The sequence below is a fragment of the Megalops cyprinoides genome, chromosome 6, assembly GCF_013368585.1.
Source record: "Megalops cyprinoides isolate fMegCyp1 chromosome 6, fMegCyp1.pri, whole genome shotgun sequence".
NCBI lineage: Eukaryota > Metazoa > Chordata > Actinopteri > Elopiformes > Megalopidae > Megalops > Megalops cyprinoides.
Window position 1 is genome coordinate 30,403,219 of NC_050588.1, and position 18,322 is coordinate 30,421,540.

Here is an 18,322-nt window from a genome sequence, read left to right on the forward strand (position 1 = left end):
CCCTGCTTTGTGATTCCACAATAAAAATGATTTTATAAAAGTCATTTATATTTTTACCATCCATTTCTGTCACTAAATGGACACTTTTGCTTACACACTGCTTCATCTGATGTCATATGCTTTGAAGTTATATTCAAAATGTAAAAAAAAAAAACAAAGCATAGCCCCTTCTACTGTGACATGCAGACCACTAAATGTTTCTGTATTCTATATTGCAATGAGAAGGAGAAAGGAGAAGGGGAACTCTTTTGGAAAATATTTAAAACAAAAATTATGTACTGCATCCAGCCTTTCTACAAGTGGAGTATTTTGAATTAAGTATGCCAATTTTGCAAAAGATGTGGAGCAGCTAAAATACTCAGGTACACTTAAAGACCAGCTGTATAAAGCATACTAAAGAAGACACATGACCAAGTAAACTAACTAAAAAGTGGCAGCAACCCTGACCAGTTCAGTCACATTCCAAACAGAAGCTGCACAAGAAAAACATCTAAAAACAAATGCGCCATAGATGTAGCAGACATGTTAGCTCTGGTTTGCTGATTATTTCTCTTAAAAGGTCGGATAAATTCATGAGCATATTTCCTTACAGATGTGTGATTATTATTTTCATAAGCAGTGAGGTTTTAAGATGGGTACCTGTAAAGTGAATGTTTGATGTCTTGAGCATGAAGTAGATGTTTGTCTGCTGATCTGTTTGCTGAGAGGAATACACTGTGGTAAGCACTGTTATCAGTAATTATTTATTGTCATTATGAGTAGGTAATTGTGTAACCTATTGTGAGCAAGCAAATGTAAACTTTGTTTTTAATTTTGCCATCATTATTATTTCAAAAAAATTAACAAGACAAAGTTGTTTTCATTTTTTATGACTAGCAGAATAAGTGATCTTTACAATGGAAGCAGGTGAAACATTTGGAAATGAGACATGAATGCAAACGATGGTCTTGCTCACAGGCAGAGAGATAGGAAGAGAGAGCAGGGTGAACAGAGACATGCATTGAAGAAACCTTTAAACAAGATAGCCTGTCGGGTCCTAAGAGTTATAACAACACTGTAGCAGGAATCAGGGAGGGTGCTCATTTCAAGTAGCATTGAAAGCCATCTTCATAAAGACTGATAGCTGTTCCAGCATAAAGACAGGATTCATTCGGGTTATTTTTGCATTAGTGTCTCCTTCAAGCTGCAAGCTTGCAGTAATCTGTGTTTGACTTTAAGTGTCAACTCAAAGTCTCAAAATCTCAACTTACAATGAGATGTATGTCTTTTTAACTGTGATACAGATCTTGACATATGTAATGAGTCTAATTGAGATAATCCCAATAGTGGCAGTTGGATTACAAAAATATAAATAATGAAATACAGAAACAAAAAACATCTGTTCCAGAGACATTTACAGTGGTTCTATCAATTACAGCATACCTGGCTCTACTTGCAGGCAGGCTGTTAATTCATCTTTGTTAATATCATTGTGCTCCGAGCAGATTCACAGCATCTTAGAGCTCCACCAATAGACCTCATCATTCTACTAAAGCCTTTCACCTCTGCAGCACTTAGACAAGCACAGAGCAGATGCTCATGAAATGTCTTTTATATTTTTTTTTCAACCTTCATGAAAAAATATTCTACCACATTATCTCCAGTTAAAGAAAACGCCTCATTTTAACTGGTATGACAATTCAAGCTGCCCATTCAACACAGAAAGAATCACAGACAGAATCACCCAAAGACTCTTTTTTTTGTCTGTCTTGAATGTCATTACCTCCTGTTGCTTCGTTTTCTGCAGCCCTTCACTCTCTAGAGTACCTGTACACAGTGTCTTCCCACCCGAGAGATCGGCCAGAGTTTGATCTGGCGACCATATTTGATGGGAACATCATCTCTCATTGTGACAGCAATAAACAGAAAGATTTGCCCCGTGAGGACTGGCTAAAGGGAATGCTAAGCGCAGATGAGCTGGAAAAAAGACACAAAGAGTGTCAATATGGAGTGGCGTGTACAAAGTCACGTTGTTAAGAGTCTTGGAAGTGACAAACAGCACTTCAGGTAAGCAGTAAAAAGAGTGTGCTTTGGTTTGGTCATGTCTTTTCACAGAAAGAATTCACATATTTCAGAGCTACTCCAGCACAGCATGTTTCTTTTCCAGGCCTTCTACAGAGACAGCATGGCTGTTCTGTCAGTACAGATGGATCATTAGCTACTGGATCTGATAAGTGGGGCTTTAATGGAGAAGACTTCCTGACCTTTGACTTGGATGCTGGTACCTGGAGATCAGACTCTCCACAAGCACTTAGGGCAGAGCAAGAGTGGAATCAGAGGACATTAGGCAATAAAATTTATAAAGACTTTCTCCTAAATAAATGTCAGAATTTACTGAACAGGTTTATGAAGAAAGAAGAGGAAGGAATGAAATACACAGGTACGACAGAAACATTCTACAACCATGTCTCCAGTATAAGGGAACTATTTTCCAGCACATATACTTTATTTTCCTCTCGCATCTGTCTAATACTGCAGCATTCAAATCTGATGCCCAGTCTACTGACCATTATTGATTTTTTTTTCCCCAGAACCTAAATGCTTAATGTTGTTGCTGTTTAATCAATGACCGCAAGTATACATATTGTGTAATACCAATATGTTGTGTATTATATAATACAGTCACTGGACAGCTGACTATAAAATTTTCTACTAGTTTTTTTGTGTGTGTTTCAGTCCCTGAGGTGCACACATTTGCCAAGTTTGTGCCAGAGAAGAAGGCCGTGTCTTTACGGTGTCAGGTGGCGTGTCGTGACTCAACAGGGCTGCAGATCCAGGTGACACGAGGTGGACAGGTAGTGGCTGACAGGAGGACAGCCACAGGGCCACTGCCTAATATGGACGGGACAGTGCAGCTGAGGCTGAGCATTGAGATCAGTCCTGCAGACACACGGGGGTATCGCTGTGAGATACACAGCAACACGGGCAACATGTCTGTCACATGAGGTAAGGCCCTCACTGGTACATCACTGAAAAACCACAGCTATTTGATTGATGTACATGCAGATAAAGTGCACATTTCAATATATTGTAATCTGTTTGTGATTCTGTGAGCAATTTTCAGTGTCTTTAAATTCTCTGTAAGTATAAGGAGACAGTCTGCTGACAATTTCATTGATGTTTTGAATTAATTATCATATATAATCTGTGTTGTAGTTGACTTCATGAAAAATAAGTCTGTGGAAACTTCCCCAAGCAGAACACAATCGAAGACCTCAGACCAAGCCCACTATCTAATTCCCTGTATTTCGTTGGTGGGAATACTACTTTCTTGTTTTATTTTGGTGAAAGTGAAAGGTAAGAGTGTACTGCAGAGTTACTATTTTAGTGAATCTGAAATAATTGTCACAGTGTGATCTCAAATTCCCAGCATGTTTGAACTCTACACTGTATGATTTAATTAGTTGAATTTATTATATGGTATTAGTGTACAAATACCTAAAACTGTATATTTACAGCTACATGCCGTAGTCAATAGACAAATACTAAAATCAATTAAGGAGATTAAGTCCAGTCTTCTACCGTGATTCTTACACTGTGTTTTTTTTTTTTTTTTTTTTTACAGACAAGCCAAAGTCGAAACTGAAACAGACAGCTGTGGATCCAAGCTTGGTGAAGTGGTTCATGAAGATAAGAGACAACATTAACTTCATACTGGCAATGGTGACAGACATCATGATCTTTGAATCAAACACCCCAGAATGTCACAGAGATATAAATGAGCAATGGCATAAAATGGCCTCAGATGATGATGAATTTTATGCTCCTTGGAAACACAGGCAACAGCACACTGAGCTTGAGACTTCACTCTGAGATTTTGCATCATGGAAGAGTTTGTGGTGTTATTCTTTTCCTTTGTCTGTAGAAAAACAGAACTATGTACAAACCAGGGTGCCTTACACAGCAGTATATGTCTTAGATGAAAACCAATGGACCTTCTTATTTTGTATTATGTGAAAATATAGAATTTAAATCACATGTTAAAAGAAATGTGCTGCCTACCAAGTAGCCCAGTGGTCAAGGAATTTGTTAAGATGGGAAGCTATCTTGAACTATCCTTCACAAACTGCAGTGCATCTCAGCACACATATGATAGATGTTAGATAATGTGGTGTGGTTTCCCACTAACAACTGCTTCAATGAAATGGCCAGCAGAGGGAGATAGTGTGTTCGTTGTTTACAATAAAGTTTTAAAATAACCCCACGTCTTTTGTCCATGGGAGGGCGTTGCAGCTCTGGAGCTCTCAGACTGCTCCAGCATTGTTAATGTTGCACAACAGAAGCACTCCAGATAGAATGCAGTGCTAAAGGTTGATAGTCAAGTTATCAAATGCTTTCTCCTGCTTGAGATGCACAGAAATTCCTTAATTAGCTTTACCTCTCCTATCAGTTATGTCACTATCTATCTTACTATCATTTGTGACCTCTCTTCCAAATACATACTCTTAAGCTTTATATTACTTTACAGCTCTCTACATTTACCTGACTGTATATTTTATTTTAAAAAGTTTCATTTTAGTTTTAAGACTTAACATTCTCCATACTAACTGCAGTATCCAGAAAGCTGTTCTTGTGTTGCTAGCTGTCAGCTCATATCATTCTGAAACCCATCTGATACTGTCAATTTGCCATTTTTTGCTCATGTTTTCTTATTTGTTGTGGTTGTGACAGACACAGTGCATGACAGACAGAACGTCAGTGTCGCTGCTGAAAATACCAACAGTACTGCAGCTACCAACAGTGACTGTGCCCTCAAGTAAAATTCTTAAAAAGTGAAAAGAAAAGGAGAATGAAGCTGAAAGTGAACAGATAAAACATCAACAGAGACAATATCTGCTTACTATGCAAAAAAAATAGATGAGCTTGAAATGAACACAAACAACATGCATCATAATGATGGATTTGGGGTGCCACACAAAACCCTGGCAAGCTGGTTGGTGTGTTCTTGGATGTTAGAAGGAAATGGGGTTATTCAGTGTAATCAGAGAAGCACTATTCATGGCTAAAACTAGGCAATTGTATCGCTGCTGAGTTTCCCCTGTCCCATTTTTGATATATTACTAAAAAATGATCACAAATACTCTAAATACAGATGAGACTACTCAGACCAGAATATGTTAAAGTTTCAGTCCATCATTGTGCAGAGCTGCGTTTCCCACTATTAGTCTTGGCAGCTCACTGTGATGGTATTCCTTCTAGCTGAGATCTCCAGTAATTGGGTTTTGTACCCCTCTTTTAGAACAAATTCATATCAAATAATCTGCGAACTGATGATACTTGTAATGTCAGATAACTTTTGAATACAAATTGCCATTTTACTGAAAACAAAGAGCCGTTGTGTTTTGTCATGTTTTCCCTTTCCACCTCAGATACCTTCCCATGCATTTATTTTTTTGTCATATGCCTAAGACTTAGATTGTCTGCATAAGATCAGATCAGTTTCATTTCATTTCAGTTCATTTTATCCTGGTGTCTCTGTCAATGTAATTGGCCTTTTAATGGCTTTCATTTTCAGATGTTATATTGGCAGTCTCCTCTGATCCCTGTCGTTTCTGCAGCCTTCTGCCTTCTGCCTGTCTCTTTATGTAGTTAAAAGTTGTGTTATGGTAATAGACTATAAACTGGGCCTATCTACTAGAATAGATAGGCCCAGCCAATGATACAGCAGACAGGATTTAATGTGGCCTCTCCCTTGACCTGTATTGCATTGTTCAGTTTGCCAGTAGGTTAGGTCTCTCTGGCATAGCTCTGGCAGCCTTTTGAGGTACGCAAACTTCCCCACAACAATAGGGTACATACTCATGTAACTGAGCTGTGCATTTCAAGAAGGGGCGTATCAGATAACAAAGTCCTTTGCTGAACACAGCAACGAAAGCATGAAGGCAACATACATAAAAAAACAGAAATTGTGCATTTCAAATAGTGTGTCTGAGAACTAAGTGAAGTATTACCTTGGCCCAACATGCTTTCACTATGTTTTTGCATGACTTTGGTATTCTTTTGACCTTTCACTTCCACATAGCTCTGGAGTAATTCAAGACAACAATCTACCCAGAAAAAAAAGGTCAAAACAAACTCACTATAAAACAACTTTGCTTTCAAGGGCAGGTAAATTGAGTTCAGTGGGCAAGCACTCTCAATCTGCTTTAAGTGTTCTATACACACTATATCAACCAGCTTTCTGAACAATTTCCTTTTATTCCATTCTTTCTGCAAAGACATAGGCACCACATCCACATATCATTTTCATCTGCATGATTCCAGCAGCTGAGCACACAGGAGCTGCAATAGGACATTTTCTTTCACGAAATTCGTCTTGAGATAACTTTAAGAACCACGAACAAAGCTGACTTTGCTCGTTTTTGAAATTTGTAGATTTAAGTTTTTTCTACATATGTGAGAGTGGTTATGCGAATTCTCAACATACCGTGTTCTGTAAATGGTTTTGTTAATCTTTTCATCTCCCCCCATTTGTCCTGGAGGAATACTATTGAACATACTGTACCTAATGCCATCTGATTAACCTGGCCCTTTTATCAACTTCAGACAGCACTGCAGCAGCCAGACCCCCCCCCCCCCCCCCTCCCCCCCACTGGCATTTACAGTATGTGCATCTGTCTAAAATGTGCACCTGTCAAAATGTTTTCTTTTGTGTCCTTGTTGCTTCACACTTTCCATGGAACTTCATCTCACAAATACTTCTGCAGAATTTTCTTTGCCATTGCCAAAAAAAAAAATAATAATTAAAAACTTGTCTGACACTACCTCATGCCAGTTCTTAGCCATTGAAAGGAGGCACACCCTAATTATTTTGGTTAACATGTCATTGTACAACTAAAGAATATGACAGAGGAATGTGAATTTTTCACATTTTCACTGAAATATTGTAGATCACGAGTAAAAATCAATACACATCATATTTTGACGTGGAACTGTGGACAACCCTTTGTGGGTGTACATGTGCTTGTGGTGTGCAGTGATATGCTATTTTGGTATTAATGAGTAAGAAAAGAATGTTAATTACATAATAGTTTTTTCTTTAGAAAACATCCCTCCAAACCCTACCGAACCACTTATAATTAAATTTACTGTGACTGCTGAGAATCCAGGCCATGATAAATGATAATACAGCTAGACACTGAGGGAGGAGTTGTTGGTGGGGGGGAGTTGTTGGTGGGGTCATTAGCAGAATGCCTAACTGGTTCTTCCACATTAAGAACACACAACCCCGGCCCCACCCAGAAGTGAGGATAAAAGGAATTCAGTCGCCACAGGGAGGCTTATCTGGGGTCAGCCCTGCTATCCTCTCCTGCAGCATCCGCAGTAAGCCTCTCGCTCCCTCTCGCCATCTCTCTGCAACTTCCACCATGAGTGTGAGGATCAAACGTGTCAGCTCAACCAGCAGCACGGTTAGGACCACTAAGTCTGGCGGCTATGGCTATGGCTATGGCTTGGGCTTCAGTGGCCTCTCCCTGGGCCCCTCACACGGGTTCAGCAGCAGCAGCAGCAGCGGAGGTGGCTACAGCAGCATCAGCTCAGTGACAGTTAACAAGAGTCTGCTGGCCCCCCTCAACCTGGAGATTGACCCCAACATCCAGATCATCCGCACCAAGGAGAAGGAGCAGATCAAGAGCCTCAACAACCGCTTCGCCTCCTTCATTGACAAGGTTAGTCTGTCTGCTTTGGTCCCAGCGGTCCATGCTTAAGATCAGGGCCAGGGACATTTTTTCCGTACATGCATGGATGCTAATTGCATAAATGCAGCCCTGTTCTGTGCCACACATGTTTTGTAAAGGTACCAGTTGTGGCATTATTTATTATAAAATTTTACATACTTAATTCTATTTATAAAGTAATTTGGAAATATGCTATTTAACAAATAAGAGCAGATTATGCAGGATCAAAACAAATAAATACATAACAGAATCCATGCTCAAAATTATGCTGACATTATACCTTTTATCTGTGCAAAGTATTTATCAGACTGCACGGTTTCCTGTTTCCCCAGAGTGGATTAAAGCACAAAAGGCACTACTGTACATTTTGTACTTCCACTGTCACTCTACAAACGCATATTCCAAAATCACTTCCTTTCTAATTTCAGGTGATAACATGAGCCACTTTGCATAACAGACACAATGAAATGTGTTCTAAAACTGTTCATTAATTATCGTAGCATTTGTCACCCCATGTCCTCTTTCTAACATTTTGGTAACCTAACAATAAACAGGTTGGACTTGGTTCAGTCATCTGAGATCTTAATACTGCAAATAAAAAGTATGTTGGCTGCTTTTTTCACATGGAACAAATGCAACACAATACCTTGGCCTGGGGCCTGAAATGGGAACTTCAGATTTTGAAAGCACTGGCTCACTGTTGCCACTAGTATACCATGGCACCTATGTTCCAGTAGAGACTAAACACTATTTCAAGCAGCTGATTTCATTTAAAATAATACTTACAATCTGGTTCAACAGGAGGACTGCTCTTCAGAGGACATTAAATCACAAGTCATTTTAAAAAGTAATTAACTGCTTAGTGTATAAACTCTACAGGTGCAAAAATATGTGGTGAATACTAATGCACAGATTTATTGCACTTGCGCTCTAAGAGGTTTACAGTGTACATGTATGAGTAACACAGAACCTCAAAACACAGCAGAGTAAGAATCTGCACCACAGGCTGTGTCACTGATCCTCCCTGATTTTCTGGGCCACAGGCATTGTACAGGCGCTTAGTGGGATAAATACGGTACACTACACTGCAGCAAAGTAGTTCATGGGAACATAAGCTGGCTGCAACAATAGTCACAGAAACACAAAACTAAAGGAAAATGTTTAGTTTCTATTAGGATGTTGAATAATGTCTATAACTTATCTCTACAGGGGAACTGCTTATCCCCCAGGGGTCCATTGACCCCTGTGCTAGTCCCTGAAACACCCTGTATAACCATTACAAAGTGAAGGTTCAGAATTAACCCACCAACACTAAAACTTTCCTCTGTCCCCTGACAGGTGCGGTTCCTGGAGCAGCAGAACAAAATGCTGGAGACCAAGTGGGAGCTCCTTCATAGCCAGACCACCAGCCGCTCTAATATTGAGCCCATGTTTGAGGCCTATATCGTCAACCTGCGTCGCCAGCTGGACGTGGTCAACAACGACAAGACCAAGCTGGACGGAGAGCTAAGTAACATGCAGGGCCTGGTGGAGGATTTCAAGCACAAGTGAGTGTTAGGTCCTGCGAATGGAAGCACAGTAAATACAATAAAAATACTATTTCACCATGTGATCGTAAAAAAAAAGGTGAATCTCTAAGACTTATTTTCTTAATGTTGCCTCGATCCAGGTATGAAGACGAGATAAACAAGAGAACCAGCCTGGAAAATGAATTTGTCGTGCTAAAAAAGGTGAGGAGAAGTGTCCCTCTGTGACCTGCATTGTGTTTTCACAGAATGGCTTCACTTGTGCCGCTCCTGTGCTCCTCACTGACCCTGTGCACATGATACCATTACCTCATTTCCTTATATGGTAGAGGAAACACAGAAATCCTCCATAACCCCCTGAGATGAGAGTCTGAAAAGAACAGCCAGCATTGATACACATGACAGCACACTGTGTGAGTGAGACACAGGAGATGGGCGAAACTGCCCCACCTCACAGAGAAATAATAAAAGGCCAGGCTGTCAAGTATCACATCACTGCTGCAAAACAATTGCAGAGAGAAAATAACCAAACTGTAAAACTGCCACTGAACGACCTGGGTGGAACATACTTGTATGTCGTGGAGCTCTGCTCTGAATCTCAGGAACAGGGCTAATCCGACCCCTTCTTAGAAGGCCCAATGGATTACTTTAAATAGACACTCATGCTGGGATTGGTTGCTTTTTGATAATAATGACATGCTTCCTCTAATTGAACTGGGGGTTCATTTAATAGCTATCTGTTTTGTTCTCACAGGACGTCGATTCTGCTTACCTGATCAAGGCGGACCTGGAGGACAAGGTGGGAGCCCTGACCGAGGAAATCAACTTCCTGAGGGCCATATATGAGGAGGTAATTCCCACAGACAACATCCGCTGCTGGTTTCTGTCATTGCTTCCTTTGAAAACCAGAAAGTGATCACCATTGAAACATATAGAATATGGCACATAAAATACAGTAAAATATGATGATATCACACAAAAACAGCTTTCTTCTAATTGTGCAAGTCAGCAGTTTGAGAAGAATTCCGTGTGTGACGATCTGGAAGGGTATTGTCGCCCCTGGATAAGGTGTAGCGGTCTGTCTACTGCTGGATTATTCAGTCATACAGCATTTCATTGAAAGCTTTCCTTTCTTCCCCAGTTCTGAGACATCTAGTGGTTTGTAACAGAGCTGCTGGTTTAATTTTTTTTTCCGTGATAGGCCATGATCTCTGCTACAATTCATCGTGATATTCAGTCACTAATGTAATGTTTCAACACTTATTGTTGCATTCATTCCTCACCAGGAACTCCGTGAGCTGCAAGCTAGCATCAAGGATACCTCTGTCATTGTCCAGATGGACAACTCCCGCAATTTGAACATGGACCAGATAGTGGCAGAGGTGAAGGCTCAGTATGAGGAGATTGCTGCCAGGAGCCGTGAGGAGGCAGAGGCTTGGTACAAGACTAAGGTGAGAGACAGTCATTGAAAGACCATTCAGATTAATTTGGTTTGTCTGGGCTGCTGCAACCCAGATGTGCAGTGTGCATTTCATTGGGATGAAGGTCACACTTCCAAGACTCCTTTAATTATTAATTATCAAATTATTCACAGAAACTGAGGTGCATTCCTCCCTTGTTTGTGAATGGTGAACATTTCTGTGTGAACAACTACCTCAGATGGACACCTCTTTTCAGTCGGTTTTCTCCCTTGCGCTCATCAGTTTGACCAAATATCGAAGAAGGCTACTGAGTGTGGAGACGAGGTGCGCAACACAAAGCTTGAGATTGCAGAGCTCAATCGCATGATCAGCCGCCTGCACAATGAGATTGATGCTGTGAAGGGACAGGTAAGACTTAAGATCTGTTCACTGGGTCTTGTGGAGCAGATCTAAAGTAGGAACACACAATAGTACATAAAAAGTTATTCTGAAGTAAAGATGCTCTACATCAAAGCTCTCAGTCTCTCTCCCAGGAGAGCTCTGCAGTCAGAGTAAAGATCATACACGGTCCTAGCTATTTCATGGAAAGACTCATTTTGAGGGTTGGGTACCCTGTGTAACATTTCTTAATGTAATGTTGCTTAGCGTGCCAACTTGGAGAGCCAGATCACGGAGGCAGAGGAGACTGGAGAGCGGGAAGTGAAAAAAGCCAGGGCCGTCATTCACGGCTTGGAGGATGCTCTGCAGAAAGCCAAGCAGGAAATGGCCCGTCAGCTGAGAGAGTACCAGGAGCTGATGAATGTTAAGCTGGCCCTGGATATTGAGATCGCCACCTACAGGAAGCTGCTGGAGGGAGAAGAGGACAGGTGAGGAAACAAGGGGTTAGCCTATCACAGATGAATGCTCTTAACTACTGAGCATTCATCTTAATGAGCATTTCACGTGGAAAAGAGAACTTCATTTGAAATGAATCCCCTTCGTAACAGTATGACATGTGAAATGAAATTTATTGATAGCATTCATACGGGCACTTTGTTCAGATTTGTACAGAAATGAGAAAATTTAAGTTTGGGCAGGTTATATGTTATTTTATTTTGATAGTAATAGACAGTAATTCAGAATGCATGATCAAAAACCGTTGATAACCACATAACCAAGTAAAACCTAGGAAAAGTTCTTGCAGTGGACTACAGGTTGCTATTATGGCAAGGACAAGCAACTGTTCTGCATAGAAAAATCAATGGCACATAATTCTTGTGGGTAGAAAATGAGACAACTTCTTAATCTCCAACTTTTTCTCTTTTTTCTCTCAGACTTGGACAACAGTCCATAATCAGTATCCAATCAGTGCCTAGCTACAGTAAGTATTATGTGAAAATAATGGTAAACTGTATATTTACACATCTCATTTACCTTGATGGATAGTTATAATTCAGTTAGAAAAAAAAATACATACTCAATATACATCAAAGAATTCCTTGCACTATCACCACAACAAACCTCAGGAATGTAGAATTGACCTTTTATTGTTCTAGCTATTTGCAGGCAAAACCTTGTACCTGCCACCTCAGCCTAATTTGCTTCCCCTGTCCTGTCTCCCAGGCTCCAAAATCTCCAATGGGTTTCAGCAGCAGCAACAGCAGACCAGCTCTGCATCAAAGGTTCTGATCAAGACGATCGAGACCCGTGACAACGCCAGATTCAGCACCCACTAGGAATACTCTCTCAAAATGTGTGCTCATTTTTGTAACCCAAAGGTCTTTATGAGCCAGAGCCCCTGCCTCTATCTGCTCCTCTGCTGTAACTATGGTGTATTCAAATTCAACTAAGGTGTATTGAAACAGTCATTTTTTTACTATTCTGATTCATGAGGTGGACCTGATCCTGTCAGAGATCATGTATAATCTCTGTTACAGTCTCAATCTTTGTGTAAGAACTTCAGTTTTTGTACCTTTGTCCTTATACTCTCACAGCATTTACAAAGTAACTCATTATTACTATGAGAAGATTACAGAGGTGCATCACTGTAAATGACTGTCAGTCTTCTATGTCTTGAGTGAAAATTTCTATGGAATGGCAATGCATTATCTCTGAGTGACTCTATCCTCACAATATATAAATACAACAAACATATCTGATGTTTTTCCTCCTTCTGGCACAAAATGCCACAGAATAAGTGGTTCCTGCTAAACAGATCAGTTCCTTTTCCCACATACTAAACTGAAGTTAACTGAATTGTCTGTTTATAATTTTGTCCACATATAACAGGATAACCTGTAAGTCTTTTACGTCTGCTCATTTAACAGAAAATACCCATTGGCTGAAAGACATCTGATCTGTGAGCCAAGGTGGACAGTATTAGACATTACTGCATTTTACAATCCTACCTAAATCAGATTACAATTGCAATCCTACCTAAAGCAAATTCCATGAAAAAGTCAATATCCAATGAGTTATACTGGCTTGCACAGCACTCAAATGTAAGGAAAAGAAAACACACAATTCTTGGATTTTCCCTTAAAATGCATAACCTCCCACAAATACTGCCTAATTAATGTCTACAACAGCATTCTTCAAATCTCAGATTTCACATCTTTGTCTACCATGGTTTCATTTGGTTAAACATAGATACAAGCATTGAAATGTAGGGCTGTGGCTTATTAAAAAGATGTTAAAAATATTTTCAAATATTTTCATGGACAACATAACCTTGTATGTTACTGGTTACACAATCCATGTAGGTGGGCATAATAACACCACACCCAACACCAGAAAATGGCATGAAAATAACTCACATCCAGTGATGCATACCAGTGTTATCTTATCTGCTGAAACACAGGAAGGGTGTCATAAGAATATAAAAAAATATCCTTGTATTCAATAATGTGCTTACTATGTACAAGCTGGTTGATGGATATGATGTTCTGAATAACATTAATTCAGGATATGCTCAAAAGCAATTATATAAAGTGATTAACAAAAATCTTCAGTGGAACTAATAACTTACAGACAGTTATATTTCTGATGGATACTGTCTCTTGTAGTTGACAGAAAGGGTGTTCTCACAACAAAGTTTTAGGGTCAAACCATGTGAAAAACACATTCTGTATAATTTTTTAACATTCAAGCACACAACCTCCAATTTAAGTCTCTTATCATATTATGGTTTGATAACTTCAGCCTTAGAGAAATGAAACATGACATGGTATACACTTGTCAGCCTGGTTTGTCAGGAAGCGTTCACAGTGCTAAGATTGTATCTACAGCAAACATCTAAATTGGAACACAAAGTCAAATGAGACGAGCAAACTACAGTTTGAAAAAAGTCACCAGTATATTAAATCAAGGACACTTTCACAGGTTAGCTAATGATTCATTCTCCATTCTAACTACCACCATTCTAACTATTTTCCATTCTAACAAGTTACATTCTAAGCTACATTCTCTACAACTAAAATATGTTTACATATATTTACAAAACATTTACATTTATATACATTCAATTTAGGATAGAAACAATTTAGAAACGCCTGTTGTGACAGGTCCAAGTGAGGGAAAGTTACAGAATATATTGTAGAGTGTGTGTGGCCTCCAAGCTTTGTTTCACCTTGTACATGGAAGAAAGAGTTGGGGACAGGGGACTGTGGTCAGAGAACATTTATTCCCTGTTGTTACAGGATAACTGTGGGTTGTGCAGGTTGCAGAAAACAATAAAGTTGCCTTTGGTTTTCTAACAGTCAAAGCGACTTATCCCCCCCCCCATCCTTATTGGCATCCTCACTACAGGGTGGTGAAGGGACACTGAACTACAAAACTGCACCAGACTGGTGCATACCAGGACATTATCCATGAACACTACATTATGAAAAACCCCTGGATGCCCTGAGGTAGAGCTACACTTTCTTGTCAGAAGTCATCAGCAAATGCATTCCCTTGAAACTGGGTGGAGGTGGACCTGTTTTCACTTTTCACCCTTGGCTTGAGATGCTTCCGTGTGACAAGGATGCCACATAGCATTGGGAGGGGATACTACAGCGTGCCAAAGCAGTCATTACATCTGCTTATCTGTCATTTATCAGCCTCCCCTGCATCTGGGTGGGGAATAAAGATAAGACCGAACTCCTGGTTTGGGAGGACCTGACAATACAGCATTCAAGACCATTCTAGTTTACACCAGCAATCAGGCAGTACAGCTGGTGTACCTGCATACATGATCAGACACCTGCAATCCTCATCAATGCTACTGCTCAGCTGGTCCACAGTCTCCTGAGGTACTCCTGCATCTCAAACTTCCTGATATCCCCCAATTTTATACCACTAATGGTTCCAATCCATTTTAAATGGCTGGTGTTGGCCTATCTGGTGGCAAGGGTAATGACCCCATATGACATCATATCTGCATCATATCATAAGCCCATGCACCCAAGGTAGATTGCTCCACTCTGCAACTGTCTATCTCCTGTGTAGTCCCACACCCCGGTTTTTAGTCCTGAAGTGGTAAAATAAGATTCCAGACTGAAGACCCACCTCTTCAGAGTGCAACTTACCTCCCCGACCCAGTCCTATCTCATTTTTACCTTGTTTGTGCAGTGTGCACTTTTGAATTATTGCAATTATGAAATCACACATGCAATTGTTGTCACCGTCATTATTCAAGTAAGAGAAATACTCTGATGTGGTCAGTTTTGTTCAGTTGTCCCGCTGTTCCTGCAACTTTTTCAGATGCATTTCATACATCTACTTTGTAAGTAACTCTAAACAGGAGTGTCTGCTAAGTGCCAATGTAAATGTACCAGTACATGAAAATAAAAAGACCTATTTTCCTACAAAGAATGAGAATACAATTTAGTTCTTCAACAGAAGCTATAGGATTTTTTTCTTAGAATATTAAAACGTAGTTCTATAATACTAGTTTAATACTTGAGGACAGTTATGAGAACATGAAAGTATGTGGCTGCCCTGAGAATCACACCTGTGCATTCATGTCATAGACCATTAAAGATTTCCTTGGAATTGTGTGGAGGCGGAGCTGTTTTTAATATTTCACTCTGGGCCGAGCTCATATGAAGATGCTACTAAACTCATATGTTTGGAAGGACCCCACAACCGAGAATGCAAGCTTGGATGCTTTTGCCTGCTCTTCTACAGTCTATATGACAAAAGCTGCCCTGTATTTAATCCATATAATGTCAACAAGCTTATCAGTCTCAGCCCTTGGACCAGTTGAAATAGGTAAAACAACCAGTAGGCACTTGTGCTGCAGTTTACATGGAAAAATCTGACTGCAGCATTATTTAATATGATCAAAACTGCTATTGACTTGCATAAAAAGTCATTAGCAGTATTATTTAAATAATTGGTAAATTCTAATTAAAACATTTCCAAAATGAATTAAAGTTACCTTTTCAAAAACATCTTAGGTCTAATATATTAATACAGTCTTGTGTTTGATCTTGTCTTAAATAAAAAAAAAAAAGAAACATCACTGTTGTGTGACTAGTAATAAGACTACATGTGCATCAGACAAACATTTTCAAGGCATGGTAATTCCACTTGATTCATGAATGTTATGGTGGGTGTGGATAGTAATGGGTGTTCCTCATATTTCAAGATGAAAAGTGAGATTGACTTTACATTTTTGACTTTACATGCATAATATTAGCTTGCATGAGGGTCAAAGTAACTCAGGAAATTCATTTTGCAAGTTTAAATTTCTAAAGATTTTCACTCACTGGTTTTATTATAATTAATTTTAAGAAAAAAACAGGGGTCCCTGCTATATGGCCCAAATCACCCTCCCACAACACTACATACCAATGCACACCACCACCACCTTGCGTTAAGAAAGTAACATCACATTCATATGTCTCCATTACTGATTGCTGTCACTGACTGCTATCTTTAAAAAATCATCTCCTTGCGGTAATCTGATGGCCTCGAGGAAAAAAGAAACCACCGGGCAATACTCAATTACAATTAATACAAATAACCATATGCAAGTGGTTAAAACTAAACTTCAATTCTGCTCCGTCTTCTCTGGCTTCATGAACATGTCCATTGGCATCCGAACAAAAGAGAACGTAAACACCTTGTATTTTGTCCGCAGCAACAAATCATATTGTAATAGGTCTAATTTGTGTTAAAACGTATCACAGCTCTCCTTGTCTCCCTTCACGCCTCCTGAAGAGCAGCAGCCTACGGTCCCAGGTCGTGTTACCGAAGCTGCGCACTAGCTCCATGCCACAGCGCTTCTCTAGATGCTCTCTGGCATGTTCTGCCATGTCCCCGCGAATCTCCAGTGTCCTGAAATGATCAAAGTCGTTGCGGCCCAATTTGCGCAAACGACGGGCAGCTGAGCGGTAACATTTCCAGGGCTGAGCCTCCAGCAGCAGGTGATCGCAGATCGAGGCCAGGCGAAAGAGTACTTCCAACAGGGCCGCGTCACCATGGTTTAGGTGGACCCACATGGTGACCGCCAGACACACACACAGGTGAAAGCGAGATCGCCCAAACCTAGCCAGATAACTCTCTAGCTGCGTCCGACATTTCACATCTTGGGTAATGTCAAGAGGAATGAAGGAAATATTATTCGGGAAAGGGTTAGATTGCTCTGCTCGTAAGATAAGGTCATCATCCAGGTCGAACCCCAGGAGGTGAAGTTCTCTCCCTGCCGTACCGCCACTGAAGTGGTTCCCTTGAAGATGCTTGTACAGTGCTACACTTAAATCCTTAACAGAAAGCAGAGAGTAATTAAAATTGCTTACCAAGACAGATTACCAAATGGAAAATTAATGAAGACTTAACTAACCCTATGCATGAATAACAGGTAAATCTAGAGTTCACTAATGGCTAGCATAGTTAGCTACATTAACTGAAACTATTAAGCTAGTTACCTGCCTAATGATTGTCGTTAGCTAACATAACCCGACATTCCCAGCTGCCTGATGCGCATAGTTAGTTGGTGAGCTAACATGGTACTGGTGAAAAATCACTCTACGTTACATGTAGCTTGTTAGTTAGCTAGCCATGAACGGGTATAGGGTAACGTAAGTTACAGCTCTTTCAACAGAGTTGGGGAAGGCTGTCTGATATCCTAGCGTAACTCACACACCGGTACAGTAGGTGGCAGTACGAACCTTACAGGTTGTTTTCTCCGGCCATTAAACTACAGTAAAAGAAGGGGAGGTGGCAGCTAGCTAGCTAACTGGATACACCACAATGCACATACTTACCCCCGAGTTACAGCCAACGTCAAGCACCAATATAGTATCGCCGCTCTCAGTGTTGTACCCCATATCCTGAAGTAGGGTATTCGGTATGAGATTCAAACGATTCTCCGGAGGGTTGAACGTGTAATAGTTTATAAAATTTCCGTAAGGTGCTGCTCCAGGCTCATTTGTTTCATCGTCAACGTGACAATCGTCGGCGTTTGGTACTGCCATTTCTATCCGACGTTAAAATGGGTCCGGAGGAAAAGTGGTGCTACGAGTACTTTGGTGTTATGATACCCCCCAGTGTTTGTTAAGGTGCATTTCTGTCTGCAAACTGTTTTTTTTTTTTTTTACAGGGCAGTTGGTAGTAACAGTAGCACGGCTAAGTTTATAGTCACTCAGCAATACTGATAACTATCAATGTTACATAGAAATGTCAAATAAAATTA

The 18,322-nt window shown here is 40.2% G+C and overlaps 2 protein-coding genes and 1 long non-coding RNA gene across 3 annotated transcripts; 2 read left to right on the plus strand and 1 right to left on the minus strand.

Annotated features, from left to right (window-relative positions):
• Positions 1–2,154: 2,154 nt before the first annotated feature.
• On the plus strand, positions 2,155–4,234 carry LOC118779056. Its single transcript, XR_005005027.1, has 4 exons — positions 2,155–2,419; positions 2,716–2,985; positions 3,196–3,336; positions 3,605–4,234. It is a non-coding gene; the product is annotated as an uncharacterized LOC118779056 (long non-coding RNA).
• Positions 4,235–7,299: 3,065 nt separating this feature from the next.
• Positions 7,300–12,793, plus strand: si:dkey-222f2.1 (keratin, type II cytoskeletal 8). The gene is made up of 9 exons (XM_036530916.1): positions 7,300–7,706; positions 9,054–9,262; positions 9,385–9,445; positions 9,996–10,091; positions 10,528–10,692; positions 10,945–11,070; positions 11,308–11,528; positions 11,976–12,022; positions 12,265–12,793. The coding sequence occupies exons 1-9, from the start codon at positions 7,407–7,409 to the stop codon at positions 12,375–12,377; spliced, it is 1,338 nt and encodes a 445-aa protein (XP_036386809.1). The 5' UTR covers positions 7,300–7,406; the 3' UTR covers positions 12,378–12,793.
• Positions 12,794–16,192: 3,399 nt separating this feature from the next.
• On the minus strand, positions 16,193–18,104 carry LOC118779854 (pre-miRNA 5'-monophosphate methyltransferase). The gene is made up of 2 exons (XM_036532154.1): positions 17,895–18,104; positions 16,193–17,390 (listed from the first exon to the last, which is right to left on the minus strand). The coding sequence occupies exons 1-2, from the start codon at positions 18,102–18,104 to the stop codon at positions 16,812–16,814; spliced, it is 789 nt and encodes a 262-aa protein (XP_036388047.1). The 3' UTR covers positions 16,193–16,811.
• Positions 18,105–18,322: the final 218 nt, after the last annotated feature.